This window comes from Balaenoptera borealis, assembly GCF_965194805.1.
Source record: "Balaenoptera borealis genome assembly, chromosome: 6".
NCBI classification, from domain to species: Eukaryota; Metazoa; Chordata; class Mammalia; order Artiodactyla; family Balaenopteridae; genus Balaenoptera; species Balaenoptera borealis.
The window spans coordinates 9,435,019-9,455,873 of NC_138863.1; the positions used below are offsets into that span (position 1 = coordinate 9,435,019).

The 20,855-nt window shown below is 37.6% G+C and overlaps 1 protein-coding gene across 20 annotated transcripts in view; it reads left to right on the forward strand.

Moving 5' to 3' along the window:
- TRIP12 (thyroid hormone receptor interactor 12) overlaps positions 1 to 20,855 on the forward strand; it is a 145,663-nt gene that overhangs the window by 110,464 nt on the left and 14,344 nt on the right. For 16 of the 20 annotated variants that reach the window (XM_082396154.1, XM_082396153.1, XM_082396139.1 and 13 more), the window contains 14 exons: positions 1,860 to 2,067; positions 4,600 to 4,700; positions 4,924 to 5,098; positions 6,242 to 6,383; positions 7,239 to 7,430; positions 8,718 to 8,869; positions 10,676 to 10,848; positions 11,245 to 11,318; positions 11,400 to 11,599; positions 12,236 to 12,363; positions 13,702 to 13,853; positions 14,519 to 14,661; positions 15,741 to 15,897; positions 17,213 to 17,311. In XM_082396154.1, the coding sequence (XP_082252280.1) occupies positions 1,860 to 2,067; positions 4,600 to 4,700; positions 4,924 to 5,098; positions 6,242 to 6,383; positions 7,239 to 7,430; positions 8,718 to 8,869; positions 10,676 to 10,848; positions 11,245 to 11,318; positions 11,400 to 11,599; positions 12,236 to 12,363; positions 13,702 to 13,853; positions 14,519 to 14,661; positions 15,741 to 15,897; positions 17,213 to 17,311 (2,096 nt within the window). The remainder of the gene's footprint in view (positions 1 to 1,859; positions 2,068 to 4,599; positions 4,701 to 4,923; positions 5,099 to 6,241; positions 6,384 to 7,238; positions 7,431 to 8,717; positions 8,870 to 10,675; positions 10,849 to 11,244; positions 11,319 to 11,399; positions 11,600 to 12,235; positions 12,364 to 13,701; positions 13,854 to 14,518; positions 14,662 to 15,740; positions 15,898 to 17,212; positions 17,312 to 20,855) is intronic. The other 4 variants (XM_082396140.1, XM_082396158.1, XM_082396147.1 and 1 more) reach the window with 1 other exon arrangement.

The following is a 20,855-nucleotide window of genomic DNA, read 5'->3' on the forward strand; positions in this document are numbered from 1 at the left end:
TTGGTATAGTCCTCTAAGTTGAGGAATATCAATGTCGAAATCAGCCTAGGGGACATGGTACTTTTCCATTCTTTTCTTGAAGACCTCAAAGATGAAACTGTATCACTCATTTGGGTGTTTTATTCTTTTTAAACCTGCCAAGATATTAAAAGTTCCTTCTCATCAACAGAAATCTCTTTATGGGTCTCTTTGGTCTATTAGGTTACTTTGGTCTTGTGAGGATGCAGAAAATGATGGTGTTTTCCCCTCACGTAATACTTTATCTTCAGTCTTAGAAACAATCCTGGTTCTTTATGCATATGATCTGTTTTCCATTCTTTTGATCACCTTTTCTTATGCTGGATTCATTTCTCTTTACATCTTCCGAATGTAACAGACATGCTAGTGTAATAGTATTGAATCAAATGAGAAGAAGTTTTCACTGTTTCTTATTAGCTCTGTTCAAATAACAGTGAGTTTTCAAAAACAGTCCAGCACTACACATTTATGTGAAATAGAAGGCAAACTCTCTCCATTTCCCAGAGATAATAACTATGGTTAACAAATCAGGTTTTCTGTGCTCACATAAATGCCTGGTATGTATTCTTATTTTTAGCCTTAGATTATCTTGTATTTTGCATTCTGTATTTTGGTTTTGGTATTCTGTTTTTGTTGATGTTTGCTTTTAGTTGCTTTCTGATTTGGAAGCATATCAGAATCGGTCTTTTTTCTCAGTGATTTTTTTAAAAACTTTGGTAGAATCAACTATGCCGTCAGGTTGAATTTCCCGCCCCCAAATATTTATATAGCATATACATTATGAAGTTTATGGAGGAATGTAGATTGGTTCTACCCCTTTGCATCTGGCTTGTCTCGCTGTTCTTTCAGGTTCCACTTAAATGTCACTTACTCCTAAAGATCTAGCCTGCTTTCTAGATTGTTACATCTCCCGATTGTATGCTCCAACAGCACTGTATTTTCTTTTTCATAAGCAGTTCACTCTTTATTTGTAGTTTCTTATTAAGTGTATCTTTCTCATTAGTTAATAAGTGCCCTGAATCCATTTGTCTTAGCCATGGCCATATCTTTAGTGCCTAGCACACAGTCTGGCATATGATTGCTGCAAATAATACTTGTGGAACGAATGCCTGAAGTTTGAATTCATTCAGACTTTTTTTTTTTTAATAAAAAGAATCTGATGGAAAGCTCTGAACTCCTCCCCAGAAAAATGTGATTGTGTGAACATGCACTCACATACATTCAGACACACAGATTTGCATATAGTTTACAGACCGATATTCCGACACACACCTTTATATTCCCCCCTCCTCTCATGTACATCTTCCCACAATCCAACCCCAAATATAAACCCTGCCTTATAAGTTACTGTTCATTTCTCCTCATACACCTCCAAGGATGTGAAAATCACCATCCTTCAATAGCTGGTGTTCTCTTTTTTTGGCAGTAGTGTTACTGGGATCTTATCTCATTGTAGTATTTGAAGTTAATGACTGTAGGTCTTTTCCTTCCTTCTGGCTGTCAAGCCACAGGTGCACTGCATTTCTGTAATTGCGTATTGTTTTTATAAAGGGTATTTTAAATTTCCAGTAGAAATTTACATGTGACCCCATTACGTATCCTGTATTCAGGTTTTGAGTATTGGCAGACAGTCAGTATAATTATCTTTTCTTTAATTTTGAATTTGCCTACTACTTTTCTTTGGAGTCAAGTTGAAGACTCTGGCACCTAAAGTTATTTTCCTATTTGCCGGGTACTTTTTATTCATTCCTTGTGAATCCGTGTTAGCATTTAGGGATCTTATAATGGTGGGGAGGTGGTCCTGATTAACACATACTCTCTTTAATCTCTGCTCTGTAAAGGTGTAATGCATCAAGTAAAACACTTAGCAGAATCGGAATCATTGTTGACAAGTCCACCAAAGGCATGTACGAATGGGTCAGGATCCTTGGGGTCCACGACATCTGTCAGCAGTGGAACAGCCACGGCTGCCACTAATGCCTCAGCTGACTTGGGGTCCCCCAGCTTGCAGCACAGCAGAGATGATTCTTTAGATCTGAGCCCTCAAGGGTAAGTCAGAGTTTTGCAGTGATTTTTGTGCTCTTTGCCTTTAACTCTGCCCTGGTACCTGAGACTCACACAGGGAAGTAAATGGGGAAATATTACGGAGAGTGTACGTTTTCTGTTTTTCCATGTATATTGTGTTAGGTATTTAATGGGAATGGGAAGAAACCTGTTGTATTAAGCCATGTTTAGGGACCACAAGAGATACATGGTGTTTCCATACAAGGGAACTAAGGCTCAGAGAAGCTAAGTGACTGGTATAGTGTCATGTACTTATTTTACCGATGCGGGATTTGAGCCCTCATTTCTGATTCCATAATCCTGCGATATTTACTGTATTGCAGCATACATACCAGCTTTAAGAAATCCAGATACTTAATATAGTGAAAAATATTAAAAATCAGAATTTTTAGACTGTAAAGGAAAAAGATCCCTATTTCCCATTTATCTTTAATTGGCATATGGGAACTTTTGCTGTTAATAAAGGCAAATGAGAGTTCTAAGTTCTCTGCTTCCACCTCTTTTTTAATTCCTTTGTTGTACTGTGCTGCTGAGAACATTACCAAACCCTCGTGTTGGTTTTCATTTTGTTGTGTTGAAACAAATCACACTCTGAAAGTGTTTTTGTTTCTTTGATGTAAGCTAAAAAGTAGATCTTGGTAAAACATATTATACTTAATAAGTGGGGTCCAAAAATTTAATCTTATAAACTGCACGGTAGCATTGTCCTGTGAAGCTGGCCCGCTCAGAATCCCAGCTGCTTTTGGTGCCCCCTGGTGGCAGTTGTCCACCCTGGTTTAAATATGAATTTTGGCAATTCTGTGACTTCTGGCACAGTGACTGTTAATTTTAAGAAGCTGCTGGGTTTAAGTGGTGCCCTGTAATGGGCACAGCCCAAGGAGTTTGGACCTAGAGAATGCCAGAGACCCTCCACCTTCACTGTTTTCAAGTTGGATTGTCTTGCCATTTTCCCTCCCAGCCTTGCCTGCCTCTCTACTTCCTCCCGAGCCCCGCTCCCTCCCCCAGCTGCTGCAGTAACCTTAAGTCATTGCAGATGTTACAGAAAAATCCGAACGAACTTTTTGGCCAGCCCAATACTCTATAGCACAGGCACTCGGTAAAATGATGCGGCTCAGACAAATGCCGTATTTCTGACCTACATTCATAAAGTATATGGAACAAATATGCAGTGCAAAGAACCTATATGATTATAGGTTCTGACAGTTGATACTCTTAAAGAAAGAGGAAAGGACCTTTTTCTTAAAATACTTTCAGACTTTTAAGTGATTCCTTTCTCTTCTAATATGGTTTTAAATGAAAAGTTTATATAAATTTGTAAAGGTGGAATTGTTTAATTTTAAGTTTATTCCTTGAAAGTTCACTTGTCCTGATCGTCAGGTATATTGATCACACTATTAAGTGTTTTCAATAGACATGTCAGATGTTGGAAGACTTTAAATATTTTTTTCAAACTTTTTCTTACTTGGGTCATAGACCAACTGAACCAGAACTTTTTTTCATCTTCCCCACTTTATGTAGCTTTGTTATTTGACGAATGATATTTTAAACTATTTCTAGTTCTGTTAATGATAGTGAAAATAGTACACAAAGGCTACATACGTTCTGTTTCATATATTCTAATTCAAAATAAGCTGTTCAGACTATCACTTGCCACATTTGTTTACAGATAGTTTTGAATTTTTAAAAAAAGTACTTATAAATGCATTCATTTAGGATGTTATTGCCATTACACACCATGAAATTCCTTTGGGTAGTATTGGAAAGTATTTTGATAATATTAACACTCAATGCTATGTGTATTTTACTTATTGTCATTTAGGTTAGGGAAGAAATAAGGTACTCAGATTTAACATATTCGTTTTCTAGTTTATGCATTGCATATTTGTTTCCTATGCTTTATGTATGTACTGCATTTAATAATGGAGTTTAACACACGATTAATGAGATATTCTATTTGGTTTTCTTTTTTTTTAATTTATTTTTTTATTAAATTTATTTATTTATTTTTAATTTATATTTGGCTGCGTTGGGTCTTCATTGCTGTGCGCCAGCTTTCTCTAGTTGCAGCGAGCGGGGGCTACTCTTCACTGTGGCACGTGAGCTTCTCGTTGCAGTGGCTTCTCTTGTTGCAGAGCCCGGGCTCTAGGCGCGCGGGCTTCAGTAGTTGTGGCTCACGGGCTTAGTTGCTTCACGGCATGTGGGATCTTCCCGGACTAGGACTCAATTGACCGTGTCCCCTGCATTGGCAGGCGGATTCTTAACCACTACACCACCAGGGAAGTCCCTGGTTTTCTTTTTAGTAGTTCAGTATAGTCAAATAGCTAGCTGTTTTCTGAACTAATCATTTTCTGTGTCTGTACACTTCTAGAACACTGGTGCAGAGTTGGCATTAAATGATCACTAAATGAAAAATACCCTGTTACAACAATATTCTGCCATTTTAGCTTGCTTTTAAATGAGTGATGATACTAAACCATGGTAATTGCTAAACTTATCCCATGTTTTCCCATGTGGCAGTCGATTAAGTGATGTTCTAAAGAGAAAACGACTGCCAAAACGAGGATCAAGAAGGCCAAAGTATTCACCTCCAAGAGATGATGACAAAGTAGACAATCAAGGTAATTTTTGTGATGAAACTATGAGGCAGTAAAGGGAAAGGTGGTAGCAGTTAAGGATACATACTTCATTAAAATTGCTGATAGCTTTGAAGCATGCCTGAGTTTCCTGAATTCCCAGTGTTCTTAGTTCTTTTAGCTAATTTATTAAGAGTGGGGATCTTAAAATTCAGTTGGTTTTCATCGATTGCACTGAAATGATTTAATCATCATTCTCTTTTCATAGCTAAAAGCCCCACCACTACTCAGTCACCTAAATCTTCTTTCCTGGCAAGCTTGAATCCAAAAACGTGGGGAAGGTTAAGCGCACAGTCTCACAGCAACAACATTGAACCGGCCCGAGCTGCGGGAGTTAGTGGTCTTGCCAGGGCCGCCTCAAAGGACACCATATCCAATAACAGGTAAGGTGGGGGGTTCTGTGTCACCTCTGTTCTCAGGTCAGAAAAACTTCCCATTTTTCGGTCAGCATATTTATTGTATGGAGATGAAACATGGACACAGACCTTTAATTTATGCTCAGCGGTAGCATAGCTCAAGGATGGAGCCGATTCTCAGTTCTTGAACCCTGTGTCTGGCTTTGTCCTGCGTTCCAGTCTCACATTTTAAAATTCCTTTCAACATGTCTACTTGGGAATTGTGTATGTTCAGAGCCAAACAAATAGGTTTCCCATTGAACCTGTCCTTTAGTTCTGTTCTGGAAAAGGGAAAGCCGACGTATTTTCTGTACACATACATGCACGCTCTTTTATGATAACCCTCCTCTACCCTTTACAATGGAAGGTAAGGCTCTTAGAGCAGAGCCCTTTTTTGGAAACTTAGAACTCTGTCAGCGAAACTATTTCACACCAGTTTATCGCTTTAAAAAATTATTTCTTTAAAATCCTAAGGATTGTTCTGTCTTTTGGCCCTGGATGTAACATACCAGCAAGGAGTACTTCTGCAAATAAGAAATTTTAAAAAATCAAATTCCACTGGGAAAACAAGGAAGTTCTTTTTGTTTGGTTGATTGCTTTGGTTGGTTGGTGGTTCTGAACTTCAGTTAATAAAAATAACTAAGCAAATATATTTCTGAAGCCATCAGAATTTGTAATTTAAACAGCGAGGTCTCAGCTGCCATAGCTAATTGTGCACCTAACAGGTGCATGTTTCTTGTCTATAGTTCTTTACTTCAGCTCTCCAGGGAACATAAGTAAAGGACAGTGCAGATATGTCTGTACCTTAGATAACAGTCATGTAAAATTGCTTTCAGGTGAACACTCAGGAAACTCTTAGGTTGTAGAGTCCCTAGAAGTTAGAACTGTTTCTTTGGTCTTCATGTAATGACCTGAAATGTATTTTAAGTACCTGTGCATTTCTCTAGGTATAATCTTAGCCCACTTTCAAACTGAAACTTAATTGGGTTAATGTGGAATCTGAATTTACTAGTCTATAAGCATAGGCCAAAAAGGATTTTAAATGTAGCAACTATTTGCCTTAGACCAGAAGTTATAACTGAAATCCTTTCTGTGTACACTGAGACTTTAATATCTTTTTCCTTCTGGCAGAGAAAAAATCAAAGGCTGGATTAAAGAGCAGGCGCATAGATTTGTAGAGCGTTATTTCAGTTCTGAGAACATGGATGGAAGCAACCCTGCATTGAACGTCCTGCAGAGACTTTGTGCTGCAACCGAACAACTCAACCTCCAGGTACCGTGCCTGGTGCGTCTGGCTGCTTCTCTTTTGTCTCTTCCGGCGTCTCTTCCGGCCTGCTCTTCCTTTCCTTGGTGACTCTCTAGCTTTTTAGCCAGACATGTACCTTTGGTGCTGTCATTTCTTTAACTTGTCCCTTGACTTTTCGTGCATCATTTTATCATTAGATGGGCTAGACATCTGGTCTTTGACTTTCTTTCCTTCACCTGCCTTATTTCTTGACAAATGAAGAGACTTCAGAAATGTCCCTCAAGCACATCTCTTCTCTCAGTCCTCTTCAGCTACAGGTGTTAGCATTGAAAAGACCTTCCTTAACCCCTCTTTACCTGTGGCCTGAGAGTACTCAGAGAGGGTAGAGATGTAATAACTAAGCCTGTTGTGTTTCATCTGACTCTGTTTCCATTTTTGATATACTTTAAGCAATATGAGTAGTATATGTTTTCCAAGAAATTGTCTGTTTCATTCAGACTTTAAATGTACTAATATAAAGCCATACCTTGAACTCTTGTTATATCTTTTCATTTTTGTATTGTAGCTCTATGCCTCCATTCGTATTCTCATCCTTTGTCTTTTTTTTTTTTTTTTTTTTTAACACAACTCCATTGGTTGAATATGAAGGTTTTTTTTTAATGTTAGTATGGATACTGGTTTTCTGTTATGAAGTAGTAACATTTTGTGAATGTGTGTGTAGGTAAGATGTTATTTTTCAAAGCTCTACCAAGAATGCACCACCTGCCCCTGCCTTCTTTTTTAAAGGTGTTAAGAAAGTATCCAATTGCTTTTGGGGAAATGTGAATTGTGCATTTAGTAAAGGCTGTCTAAATCAGTAAATATTGTTTTCAACTCTTTCAGGTGGATGGTGGAGCTGAGTGCCTTGTAGAAATCCGTAGCATAGTCTCAGAGTCGGATGTTTCATCATTTGAAATCCAACATAGTGGATTTGTGAAGCAGCTATTGCTTTATTTGACATCTAAAAGCGAAAAGGATGCTGTGAGCAGAGAGATCAGATTAAAGAGATTCCTTCATGTGTTTTTTTCTTCTCCAGTAAGTTATCTAATAATAATGCCTGTGTGTCTTACTTTAAGCATCACTGTTCACTAGTGTGTATATTTTCATCCCAGTAGTAATTTCGAGTAGTTTTTGGTCAAAATATTGAGGTAAAGTTTTTAGCTTGCTTATTATACACAGTTGGATTCCTTGGTCTTTTATACATCAGGTAAATAGTAAAACAACGAAATGGTGACTTGAAGCAAGGGCCTGTTCTGTGGTTGATGAATCTTGAATCTTTGTTTTTCTGTCAGACAAGCCATTAATAGTAGTCTCTCACTTGTGAATGTATTTTATTCTCAACATCTGTTTTTAAACATATTGCAGTTTGCAGTATATTTTTTTTAAGGGAAATACAATAGACATAATGTAGCTATAGACATAAGATAGAGTAGACAGATACATTTCTATTTTGTATGTAAAACACAGAACTAACAGTTTCATTGAAGAGTACTTAATCACCATTTATAATGTGGATTATGAGACCAGAAGCCACAGAGCAGCTTCACTTCCTTCACCCCCAGTGAGTGAGAGCAAGAGAGTAACCTGGACACTGCTGACTCAGCATCACTCTGCTTGTTCATAATGGCTTCAGAGAAGGCATCCCTAGGGAAGAGTCTCTGGTTCAGCTGTGTAGTAGGGCTAAGGACAAGTCTCCTGTGTGAAACTGTGTCACCATGTCTTTTCAGTGTTTGCAGGCATTGCTTGTATTATTTTAACTTGTGTGGCTACCTAAAGCAGAATTGATGTTTATTTGAGAATCATTAGATGTGTAGCAATATTGGATATAGTTTTATACCATGCTTAAAATTATGTACGGGTCTGTAATCTCTTATCTGAAACTCCTTGGGGCTGGATGGGTTTCACGAGTTCTACCATACAGTATATACAGCATGTATTACCTGATATATCCCCAGTGGATTCTGAACAGTGCTTTGTACACATTAAATATTTTTGCAGCAAAACATATGACTGTTCCTACTAAATAAAGGTTGAATAAAGACTCCACATGGCCTTGTGTCTGTCTGAGTCAGGTTTTGCCACCAAATGAGTTGTGTTTTCAAGCCTTTTGGACTTAGGAATTGTGAATATGGGATTGTGGGCCTATACAGAAAGAATGTCTTTATTGAAATAATTTCTTTGGAAACACTGGTCTAACCAACTCCATCAAAAAAGGTACAATAGATTAGATCTCTTGTAAAACTACCTATTAAATTTTCTTGTTGAGCATTCCATTTTCATGAGGCCTTGCTTATTAACCTATTGGTTTATTTATAACTTTAGCTTCCTGGAGAAGAGCCCATTGGAAGAGTAGAACCAGTGGGTAATGCACCTTTGTTGGCATTAGTTCACAAGATGAACAACTGCCTCAGCCAGATGGAACAGTTTCCAGTCAAAGTGCATGACTTTCCGAGTGGAAATGGCACAGGAGGCAGGTAAGGATCATTGCCTAGGTGTGCCCTTGCCATTGGACTTTATGCTTCATTTGGTTGAGGTAAGGTGGCAAGAGGTCTAGTGACATCTTGGTCTGCTCAAGGAACATTCATCTATAAGGACCACAGAAATTAAATATTCTAAAGTGTGAATCAAATAATTTTTATCCCTAAAGTCGTACCCCGTACCTTAAACATGATGTTTTGAAAATATAAAACCAACTTGTGCTGGCAAGTTGTAATAGGCTTAGTTTTCCTTAAATTGATGTACTTTAATATATAAAGCTTTTCTCCAAGAAGTTTGTGGATATGGATAATAAAATGTTTACTTTCTGTGCAGTAATGTGATTTCATATGGGATCTAAGTGGTTTTGCAAAAACTTTGCATTTTGATGGGCTTTAACAAATAAGTTTATTTTTTTCCATAATGTAGTAGTTTTACAGGACTCATGAAGTGCTACAGAAAGAATTCATTAAGTTCATTGTTGTGTTCTTACAGAATGTTACATGCTTCCTGGAATATTATGACTAGCAGCCTAGAAAATTTTAAAAAGTAGTTTGGTTTTAAAAACACAGTCTGGTGTATTTTAAAGACATTTAAAATTTTGGCTGAATTAAAACAGTATGCATTATTGAATAATGAAGTGATCAGTGTGCACTAGGTTTTTTTCTGCTTTGAAATTTAATGTAGAGAGTGGTATTTAATTTTGATTATTGAACTGTCCTGGAAGATTTTTATGAAATAAAGGGACACTTTCAAATATATTTGAGAAAACCATAGCGTTTTTCATTTTTATCTAAATTTGTGTAAAATATGTATGTTTACATATGTATATATCAATATAATGGAATATTCTTTCCCATACCCCTATTTGCATGCGTTACAGAACCTTGTAGATAACTGCATTTTAAACTCGTCTTACTCTTGCCAGACCTTTTCAGAAATGAGCAGTTGAATATCGTTACCAGGTCTAGACTGGTATAGCTGTTAAACTGCTTCACTCAAAAGACTATAGCAACGTAAAATTTAAAGGTTAGATTTTAAAGTAATTTTGTAGCTGAAATCTTTGAAAGCAAAAATGAGAGGGTTTGTTGTTTGTTTTTCAATAAATAGGATTTAGTAGGCAATGGCAAAATATTGCAGAAGTGAGCATGCCCAAATGGTTCAGGAATTTTTATCGTGGGGAAATAATTAAATCTCGATGGTGAGGTATTTCCGCTTACATAGATTCACGGTGGGACAGAGATGGAAAGTTGATTTAACGTTTTCATATGCGTGCGTACACATCCTCTTTTTTTTTTTTTTAAAGGCTCTGGTTTTGTTTTGTTTTTTTATTTATTTTTGGCTGTACTGGGCCTCTGTTGCTGCACCCTGGCTTTTCTCTAGTTGAGGCGAGTGGGGGCCACTCTTTGCTGCGGTGCACTGGCTTCTCATTGCGGTGGCCTCCCTTGTTGCAGAGTGCCAGCTCTAGAGCGCAGGCTCAGTAGTTGTAGCGCACAGACTTAGTTGTTCTGTGGCATGTGGGATCTTCCCGGACCAGCACTTGAACCCGTGTCCCCTGTAGCAGGCGGATTCTTAACCACTGCACCACCAGGGAAGCCCCACATCCTCTTTTATTTCTTATTTTATCATAAAAAGTTTTTTCCAATAACTTGGAATATGCTGGCTTTACTATATACATAACTGGTAAGTGCTACTTTGTGTCTCAAGAAAAATGCAGAGTTTGTATTATCTTGCTTTTATTTTAGTTAGTGTGTGTTGGTTTTGAAAATAATAGAATAACTTTTTTTTTCACAAATTATCTTGAGCTTTTCTCTCAACAGAGGATCACAGGCTTTAAAATTTTTCAACACACATCAGTTAAAATGCCAGTTACAAAGACATCCAGACTGTGCAAATGTGAAGCAGTGGAAGGGTGGACCTGTCAAGATTGACCCTCTGGCTTTGGTGCAAGCTATCGAGAGATACCTTGTAGTTAGAGGTACTTTCTGTACATGTATATTGTGTGTTTATATGTACATTTGGGGTGAAATTAATATTAAGGGATATATAAATTATTTCCCTATTGCTACTTCTGTCAAAACCTAGCATCAGGAACTTGTGTACTCATCATTTATTTTATATGTAGTATGTAGAAATGTTAAATTTTGTAGGGATTGACTGCTTACTTGGTTGATTGGGTGATGAGTTACTTTATCCTGGTGGAATGTAATGGAAATCACATTTTGTATCTGACAGTTTTCTTAATCTTTCTGCTTTGTAGATCAAAATGTAATACACATGTTTTTCTAGGAATATGTTAGTTTAACCAGTATATATAGGCTTTTCTTTGCCACATGAAATTGCTAGGAGTTTAACAGACTTCTTGGGTCCTTAGGGTATGGAAGAGTAAGAGAAGATGATGAAGACAGTGACGATGATGGCTCTGATGAGGAAATAGACGAGTCTCTGGTAAGGTGCTGTTCTCACCAAGTTTTAATGTGTGAAGTTCAGGGCCTGTAGCTTCAATGGATTTTGTTTTGCTTTATTTAGGCTGCTCAATTCTTAAATTCAGGAAATGTACGACACAGGCTACAGTTTTACATTGGAGAACATTTGCTGCCGTATAACATGACTGTGTATCAGGCAGTACGGCAGTTCAGTATACAGGCTGAAGATGAACGGGAATCCACGGATGATGAGAGCAATCCTCTAGGAAGAGCTGGTATTTGGACGAAAACTCATACAATATGGCAAGTCTGAAAATGATTTTGTTTGGTTTTTCATCAACATTGATACTGTTCGTGTGTTTTGGAATTCCTGTTACTGGCTGGCTTGCATAAGGAGAGAGGGGACTCTAAATTCTATGTTTTATTATTAAAAGCCACTTCAGATGTTCCATCTTGTGTGTGTGTGTATGTGTGTGTATTTAGCTTCCTCATTAAGTCTACTTGAAAATGTGTTTGGGCAATAAATAATCATAATTTGCATCTACTTTTCTAGTAGCTTCATTTCAAGTCTTTAAATAAGGCAAAAATGTCTCCATAAGATGATGTTCCTTTAGGTAGTACGAAGTTTGGCATCTCTGAGCCGTTAGAGGCATTTGGATGCAGCTTCCTGCATTGTTGGTGAATGTCTACTACTTATTTAAACAAGGTGATTCTTCTCAGAGCCACCCCCTGGAGTTTCTCAGGTGGCCCCTCCTAGGTGATCTTTTCTAGGAAGCAGTCCCATTGGCAGTTCTCCAAACCCACAACTAGGGAGAGAGAGGATAGCCCTCAGAGAGTTGTTCTGGTAACTGTGCGGTGTCTGTGGCTTGCACTTTGGCCTTGCAGAATAATTTGCCATTTTAAAATCTACTTTGGGTTTACATACTCTTACTACTTTAGGTACAAACCTGTGAGAGAGGATGAAGAAAGCAATAAAGATTGTGTTGGTGGTAAAAGAGGAAGAGCCCAAACAGCTCCAACAAAAACTTCCCCTAGAAATGCAAAAAAGCACGATGAGTTGTGGAACGGTAAGTGATGTCTTAGAGGGGCAAGGAGATCGCCATGGGGCAGTAGTCTTCCTGTCTTGAAGGTTTTGATGGAGTGATTTATATCTAGTAGTAAAATCTTTTAATATAATTTATAAAAATATGAATTACTACAAACACTTGGCTGCTTTTAATTGAACCCTTGACTTTAATGTCTAGAAAGTGAAAAGTTATCTTGAAAGAATTTTGGGGAAAACTTACCATTCTTTCCATGAAGAATTCATGTTTTTATGAAAGCAAAAACAAATTTCATTAGTAGAACTTATGCACTAAAGAAGAGGCTGGACATTGGCAGGTTGGCCATTAATTTTTATTGTTATTCATTATAATAGTGTGATCCACCAATTATAGAAGGAATAAAAAGTTTTGCTAGGTTATAAAATGACTTACAGAAAGTAGTAAAACCTCCCAATTGACTTACCTTCCTTTGTAGTATTTCCTTCCAGTCTAACTTTGCTCCTTTCCTCCCTTTCTTTTTTATAAGATGGTAACAGTGCCTTACCGATAGGCTGCGTTCCTTGGGGACCAGCCCCTATCAGGGATTTCCAAACACTGGTGTTGTTGATGAAATTTTCCCTGGTCCACAGAAATAAGGGCATTGTAGCAACTTTGTTTTTCATAAAACTCAGTTTTTTCTATATAAAAGGGTGTTTGAGATATTTGTTTTCTATGTTTTTGGTATTAAAACAGTTGCCCTCTTATGCAGAGATAGTGTTGTGATTTTTAATTTCTTTGCTTGATAGAAGTAAATGGCAACAGTTTCAATCTCTCTCTCTCTTTTTTAATGCTATTACTTTATGAGATCTAAGAACAAAGGAATTGCAGTTCCTACTTGGAAACTATTACAGTCTATCATGTCCTAAGTCTTGGATTAAATAACCAAATCTTATTTTTATCAGATTTTTAACTTGGGAGTATTTGTTGGTCTTATATGGCCATTTTAAGCCGGATATAAAAAAATCCAGGAAATTTCTGTAACAGTGAACTTAAATTTAAACACCTTTTCTTTACTCCTCTCTGGCCATTTTATTGTTAGTTATTTTTCTGATATAAAGGAGAAATGCAAAGGAGTCAGTTTTTCTCCTTTATAATGTATGAGTATGGGAGAGAAAGTGAAATTTTCCTAAGCCTGGATGATTTATCTGTAAGATAAAAAGGGAAAAAAAATGTTCAAGCTATCAGTACTCTACTAATAAGATACCGAGCGTTAAACCTTACCCACTCGTGGTTACTGTTTTTAGGCGTGTTGAGATGATGCTGGCTGGCTTCATTGACTCTGCCTTTCTAACTTTGATCAAACTTTGATCTTTTGCCCTCTAGATGGAGTGTGCCCGTCAGTATCAAATCCTTTAGAAGTTTACCTCATACCCACACCACCTGAAAATATAACTTTTGAAGACCCTTCATTAGATGTGATTCTTCTTTTAAGAGTTTTACATGCCATCAGTCGATACTGGTATTACTTGTATGATGTGAGTAATGTTGCCTACTTTTGAACTTTTCCCTGATGTGTTGTCCATTACATGTTTTTTCTTAGTTTCTGTCTAGTGCTTGATCAATTTCCTGTTGTGCTAGAAATAGAAACAATGATTCAGCTGAACAGCAGGGATCCTAGCCCAGTGAAGTGCAGTATACTCCGCAGTGGGAACTTCTCCCCCACTGGTTTTTCCCCTGGCCTGTGTTCTTGGATTAGTTCTCTTGGCAGACTTGTAAATATTCTCTAGCTATAATTTATAAAATTAAGCTACCACATAAAAATTGAACATTAATTTATTAGTTAAAAAATCTTTAGGTACCTTTAGCTAAAAGTTCACTTATTTAAGATGTGTATTAAATTCAAGTGAAAGTTGAATGCTTGTCTTTGATACTTCTCTAGTGGAGGGAAGAGTGAAGGAGCTGGCCTTGCATGAAGCGTTCGCTGCTATGTCAGTGGCACGTGGGGTTGGGCTGTCTCAGCTGTGCGTTGTGAAAGCTGTCATTCGGGTTGGGACATGCCAATGAGAAGCTGTATGTTGGAAACCAGCAGGGGAAATCTCGGCACTCTGCATACGTATTTGGGAATAAAGGAAACGATAGTGAATATAATCCTAATGTTTTACTACATAATAGACTTTTTTTTTTTTTTAACATTTTACAGAATGCAGTGTGCAAGGAGATTATCCCAACTAGTGAATTTATTAACAGTAAGTTGACAGCAAAAGCAAATAGGCAGCTTCAGGATCCTTTAGTAATCATGACAGGAAACATCCCAACATGGCTTACTGAACTAGGAAAAACCTGGTAAGACAATCACTTCTGTAGTGGTGGGCTTGGGAGTGTTATCATTGTGTTGGTCTTTATATATCTTGTTACAAAAACATAGTCTTTAGCAAACCTATTTAAATGTGTTTAGTTAACGTGGTTTTTGATCATAGCTTGCTTAATAGTGTAGCTTCAGCATCCAAACAGGCTAGATGAGCTGGGGCCGGTACTAGGTCTACTTGATAGTATCTTTATATATGAAATACGGAAGTACGCAAGGATTTTTAGTGAGGAGATTCATCCCTCTTCCATCATAAAATTGGACACCAAAGGTGGAGTTTGGTTGATTCTCTCTCTGAGCCTGTTTGGGTTCAGACCTACATTCTTGGAGACTATAGGACTGCACTGATGGATACGGGAGCCACCAGCCACATGTAGAGCTGTATTTACATTTAGATGAATTAAAATGAAAAATGTTAAATGGAGTTTTTTAGTCACACTACCCACATTCTCGCGTGGCTACCCATATTGTACAGAATAGATGCTGAATGCTTAGATAATCATAGGAAATGCTCTGGACAGTTCTGTGTCAAGAACTGCCAAAATCATACGTCAAGAGGCACCAGGGCCTTGGTACTGCAGAGCTCATTCTTTAAAAATAAGCAGCTGCCTTTTGGCAGTTTTGAGTGACTTAACAAATGCCAAAACCAAGAGGAAAATCATGAACTTAGTGAAACCATTACTTGTGTGTATGTGGAATGGGATGGGTTGGCAACCTGGTGAGGTGGTGATTATATTTTAAAATTTCGCCTTCACTAGTCATGTTATGCTTACTGAAGGTCATTGGGTAGATTAAAGCTGATCTTGGATGGACTTGATTTGAATGATTGAATTTCAGATTTCATAGTGAATGGCTACTTAATGCATTATTACTTGATCACTTAGAAATTTCATGCAAGAATTATGAAAATTCTTCAAAATTAGTTGAGTAGACCATTTTTATTGGTTACATTATAATTATTCATCTGTATCATATCAAAAGTTGTTTCTAAGTTAGGGTTTTTTAATGGTTTCTGATTCTAATTCAGTTAATAAATTTATATCGCATCTCTTTACAGCCCGTTTTTCTTCCCTTTTGATACCCGGCAAATGCTTTTTTATGTAACTGCATTTGATCGGGACCGAGCAATGCAAAGATTACTTGATACCAACCCAGAAATCAACCAGTCTGATTCTCAAGATAGCAGAGTTGCACCTAGATTGGATAGAAAAAAAGTAAGTTTCTCCCAAAAATATATAAAGCTAAGTCATACTGATAATGGGAAAACTAGAAATGTGATGCATCTGACTATCCCTGTTGGTTTAGAGGCTTATCTTAGTCACAGTTATCTCTCTGCTTATCTTCTTATCATATGTGTTAGCCATATTTTCCTATCAGTCTCTTGGGATCTCTTGGGATTCTTCTTTATGCTCCAGTAAGAGTCCTTCCCTCCCACCCCGGTTTCTGTACTGATTTCTACAGTTGTTTTTCTCTTTTAGTCTCCATAACTCTTGTGCCAAGGAAGAATCTTCTCTTCTTTTACTGAGACCTCCTTCCTTTTTTTTCTAAATTAAGAACTCTAACCGTATGTCCCTTTTATAATTGATCCCTTTATGCAATAGGTAGAATTAATCAAATCCACATCATTCTCTTAGCAAATCACTCCAATTAGAAGAGACAAACAAAATCCTTGATATAGTTCATGTCTCTGTACCAGTCAGCCTTGTGTTGCTGACTGCATCTTCGTGCGCTTCTAATCCCAGCCCCATGGTGATCACTCTGAACCACACAGCCCTGGGCCATTTACATCTGAGGCTAGTCCTGCACTTCTCACACTGCACTGCCTTTTACTTAGGACTTCTTTGTTCATCTGCCTTTTTCTTGCTGAGGATTCTTATTCAAGTCTGTCTTCCTACAAACTTCTATCTCCAAAAGTCTCACAAAAGCCATTAGTAATGGCTTAAAAAGGGGGAGTGGGAGGAATGAGAAGCAAAACAAAAAAACATTGTTCTTAAATCCTATCTTTATTTGTATCGTTAGGATTCCATAAACAAGGTGTAGGTAGAATTTGGAAATCTGTCAAGACCTTTCTCATCCCCGTGCATCTCATTAATAGATGTTTGCAGTAGTGCTTCTAGGATCTCTGCCGGTCAGAGCCAGTAGGTTTCCAGCTCACCTGTCACCTCCACACCTATTTCTCCATCACCAAACTATAAATGTACCCAGCGAGATTTCATGGAGCCACAGCCATGAATTGCATTGATGTTTGAGAAGGTTACAGAGATCCTTTCTTCAACAACTTGAATTTTCTGAATTTGCCATGGGCTCAAGCTAATAACTACACTCACATCTAGCTTTTCTTCATGTACAGCAGGATGCTGTCGATGTTTATAGCACTGCAGCTATGTCTTAAAACCTTTTCTGAGGTGTGCTTTTTTTTTAAGAAATAATTTTTAATGATTGAATTGATTTTTTTCTTTTTTTTTTTTGCACTGAGAGAAATGCCACCTGTTTATCAAAGTTTCCTCACATTTGTACTTTCCTTTGCAGCGTACTGTGAACAGAGAGGAGCTGCTGAAACAAGCAGAGTCTGTGATGCAGGATCTTGGCAGCTCACGGGCCATGTTAGAAATTCAGTATGAAAATGAGGTGAGCTTATGAGGCTGTGTTGACTTGTGCTCTTGATAAGATGTCACTAGAGTTTCTTGGTCCTGTGAAATTCTAAAAGACGATTGGGAAATTTATCTTAAAACTTGAGATGTACTCTGTTTTCTCTTGAATGATTTGTTCTAAGTTCTCCATTTTTTGAGGTTAAATTGCATAATAAAAGACAGGGTTTTTTTTTTCCTGGCAGAAGAGCAAGTGTTTGTGTAATCTTTAGGTTGATAAAGTGAAAGGTTTTAAACATAACTTTCAAGATGTTTGAACTGCGTTTTTAAAAAAATCAGGTTTACTGAGATACAACTCATATATCATAAATGCACACTTTTAAGATACACATTTCTAAGTGTTGACAAATGTACACAGTCTATAACCACACCACATCAAGATAAAGAAAAAATCCCATCACCACAAAAAGTCCTTTTAGACCGTTTTGCAGTCAGTCCCCAGCCTTCATCCCCAATCCCTGGCAAGCATTGATCTGTATTCTGTCCCTACAGTTTTGTCTTTGTACAATATCATAATAAATGGAGTCATATAGTACGTAGCCATTTGTGTTACTCTGCTTTCACTTAGTGTAATGCTAATCCATGTTGTTGCATGTATCAGTTTGTTTCCTTTTATTGCTGAGTAATAGTAATAGTCCACTACGTGGACATACCATCATATGTTACCTAACCATCAGTTGATGCACATTTGAGGTGTTTCCACTTTCTTAGCTCTTATGAGTAATGCTGCTGTGAACATTTGTGTACAAGTCTTCGTGTAGACATATGTTTTCATTTCTCTTGGGTAAAATACTTCAGGGTTGAATGGCTAAGTCTTTTGGTAAGGTATGTTTTGACTTTATATGAAACACCAAACCGTTTTCCAGAGTAACTGCCCCATTTTTCCTTCCCACCAGTAATGTAGTATGTGAATTTCAGTTGCTTCACATGCTTACCAAAACTTGGTTATTGCCAATCTTTTTAATTTTAGTTATTCTAGTGGATTTACTGTAGTTTTAATTTGCATTTCCCTGATGATTAATGATACTATCTTTTCATTTCTTATCTTCTTTGGAGGAAGTGTCCAGGAATTCTGCCCACTTTTTCATTGGGTTTTGTTTTATCAGAGTTTTTAGGAGTTCTTTATACATTCTGCATACAAGTCCTTTATGAGATAAGTGTTTTGCAAATATTTTCTTTCAGCCTGTTGTTTATCTTTTCATTTCCTGATGAAATATCTTTGAAAGAGCAGAAGTTGTTAATTTTGATGAAATCCAGTTTATCAATTTTTTTCCGTTCTGGTTTATGCTTTTTGTATCCCAAGAAAATTTCCGTTAACCCATGGTCTCAAAGATTTTTTCTTATGTGTTTTTTTAGGAGTTGTATAGTTTTACCTCTTATATTTAGGCCTACGATCTGTTTTGAGGTTTTTTTTTTTTTTTTTTTTTTTTAGCTGCATTGGGTCTTTGTTGCTGCACGTGGGCTCTCTCCAGTTGCGGCGAGCGGGGCCTACTCTTCGTTGCGGTGCACGGGCTTCTCATTGCGGTAGTGTCTCTTGTTGCCGAGCACAGGCTCTAAGGCGTGCAGGCTTCAGTAGGTGTGGCACGCAGGCTCAGTAGTTGTGGCACACTGGGTTAGTTGCTCCATGGCATGTGGGATCTTCCCGGACCGGGGATCAAACCTGTGTCCCCTGCATTGGCAGGCAGATTCTTAACCACTGCGCCACCAGGGAAGTCTCTCACAGGATGTTGATTAGGTTTGTGTTGAATCATGATCAGTTTGGGAGAGAGTTGATGTTTATGGTATTGAATCTTCCAGTGCATGAACACAGTGTAGCCTTTCGCTGATTTAGGTCTTTTTTTTTTTTTTTTTTTTTTTTTTTAATAACAACTTTATTGGGGTATAATTGATATACAGGGAACCTCACATATTTAATGTGTACAATTTGATGAATTTGGACATATGCAACACCCTTGATACCATCACCACCATCAAAAAAATAGACTTATCCAACACCTCCCAAAGTATCCGTGTGTCCCTTTTCTTTGTGGTAAGAACACTTAACCTGAAATAAACTCTCAACACATTCTGAAGTGAGCAGTACTGTATTGTTAAGGCCGGGCACTCATGTACAGCAGAACTCCAGAACTGACGCGTCCTCACTGCAGGTCTTCCCGGACCTCTGCTTCTTCTGCCCCCAGCCTTCAGCCTCTGCTCCAGCTTGTAACATGACAGGGGTTGAGCTCCCCACATGGGCAGTGCTCCATCGCTGATTTAGGTCTTTAACTTTTCTCAGTGTGCTTCATAATTGCAGTCTAGACGTCTCTCGTGTACATGTTTTATTAAGTTCCTCCCAAATGTTTCATGTTTTTTGATGGTTTTGAAAATAATATTGTTCTTTCTTTTCAATTTCCAGTTGCTGTTAGTTTGTAGAAATAAGTTTTCTTTGTTGACCTTATTTTCTGTGTGACCTTGATAACTTAATTATTGGTTCTAAAAATTTTAAATAGATCATTTAGGATTGTTGTAGGGCTTGGGCAACTTCTCTGTGAAGAGCGAGATAATAAATATTTCAGGCTTTGTGGACCATGTGGTCTTCATCACAGCTCCTCATTTCTGGCTTTGTAGCGTGAAAGTGGCCATACACAATACAAACATGAATGAGCAGGGTTGTGTTCCAATAAAACTTTATTGATAGTCACTGAAATTTGAAGTCATATAATTTTCACACATTGTGAGATATTATTCAAGAGTTTTTTTCAACCGTTTAATATTGTAGAACCCATTCTTAGCCTACAGACTGTACAAAAACAGGCAGTAGGGCCTGAGCTGTAGTTTGCTGTTCCATGTTGTAGACAATCATGTCACCCATGAAAAAAGACAGCTTTACTTTCTTTCTAATCTTTGTCTTTTGTTTCTTTTGAGATGTTTTTAAATAGCCAGGCCAGTACACCAAAAGACTCAAAATAATGATTTTCTATATATTGACTCTGAAGTATTGAGTCTCCTGGTGATACTTTCCTTCCTCTTTCCCTTAATTTTTAAAAAATATTTATTTTATTTATTTATTTTTTATTTTATTTATTTATTTTGGCTGCGCCAGGTCTTAGTTGCGGCACGTGGGATCTTTTTTTAGTTGCGGCATGAGGAATTCTTAGTTGCAGCATGCGAGCTTCTTTAGTTGCGGCATGCAAACTCTTAACTGCAGCATGCATACAGGATCTAGTTCCCCGAGCAGGCATCGAACGTGGGCCCCCTGCATTGGGAGCGCAGAGTCTTAATGCACTGGACCACCAGGGATGTATCTTAATTTTTTTTTTTTTTTTTTAAGACAAAACTTAAGTTTTTGGGCATCTGAAACTTATGGACATAACATTTCCAAATACTCCACTTACTGATTATTTATTTATAAAAGCCAACAACTCTGCCTCCCAGTTTTCTTATCTGTGAAGTGTGGGTTGTAGTACAGCCTCAGAGTTGTGACTGAGTTCATGGGGTGAAGAGTTAGAACTGTGCCTGGCTTGTGGTGAGCACTGTGTATGTGT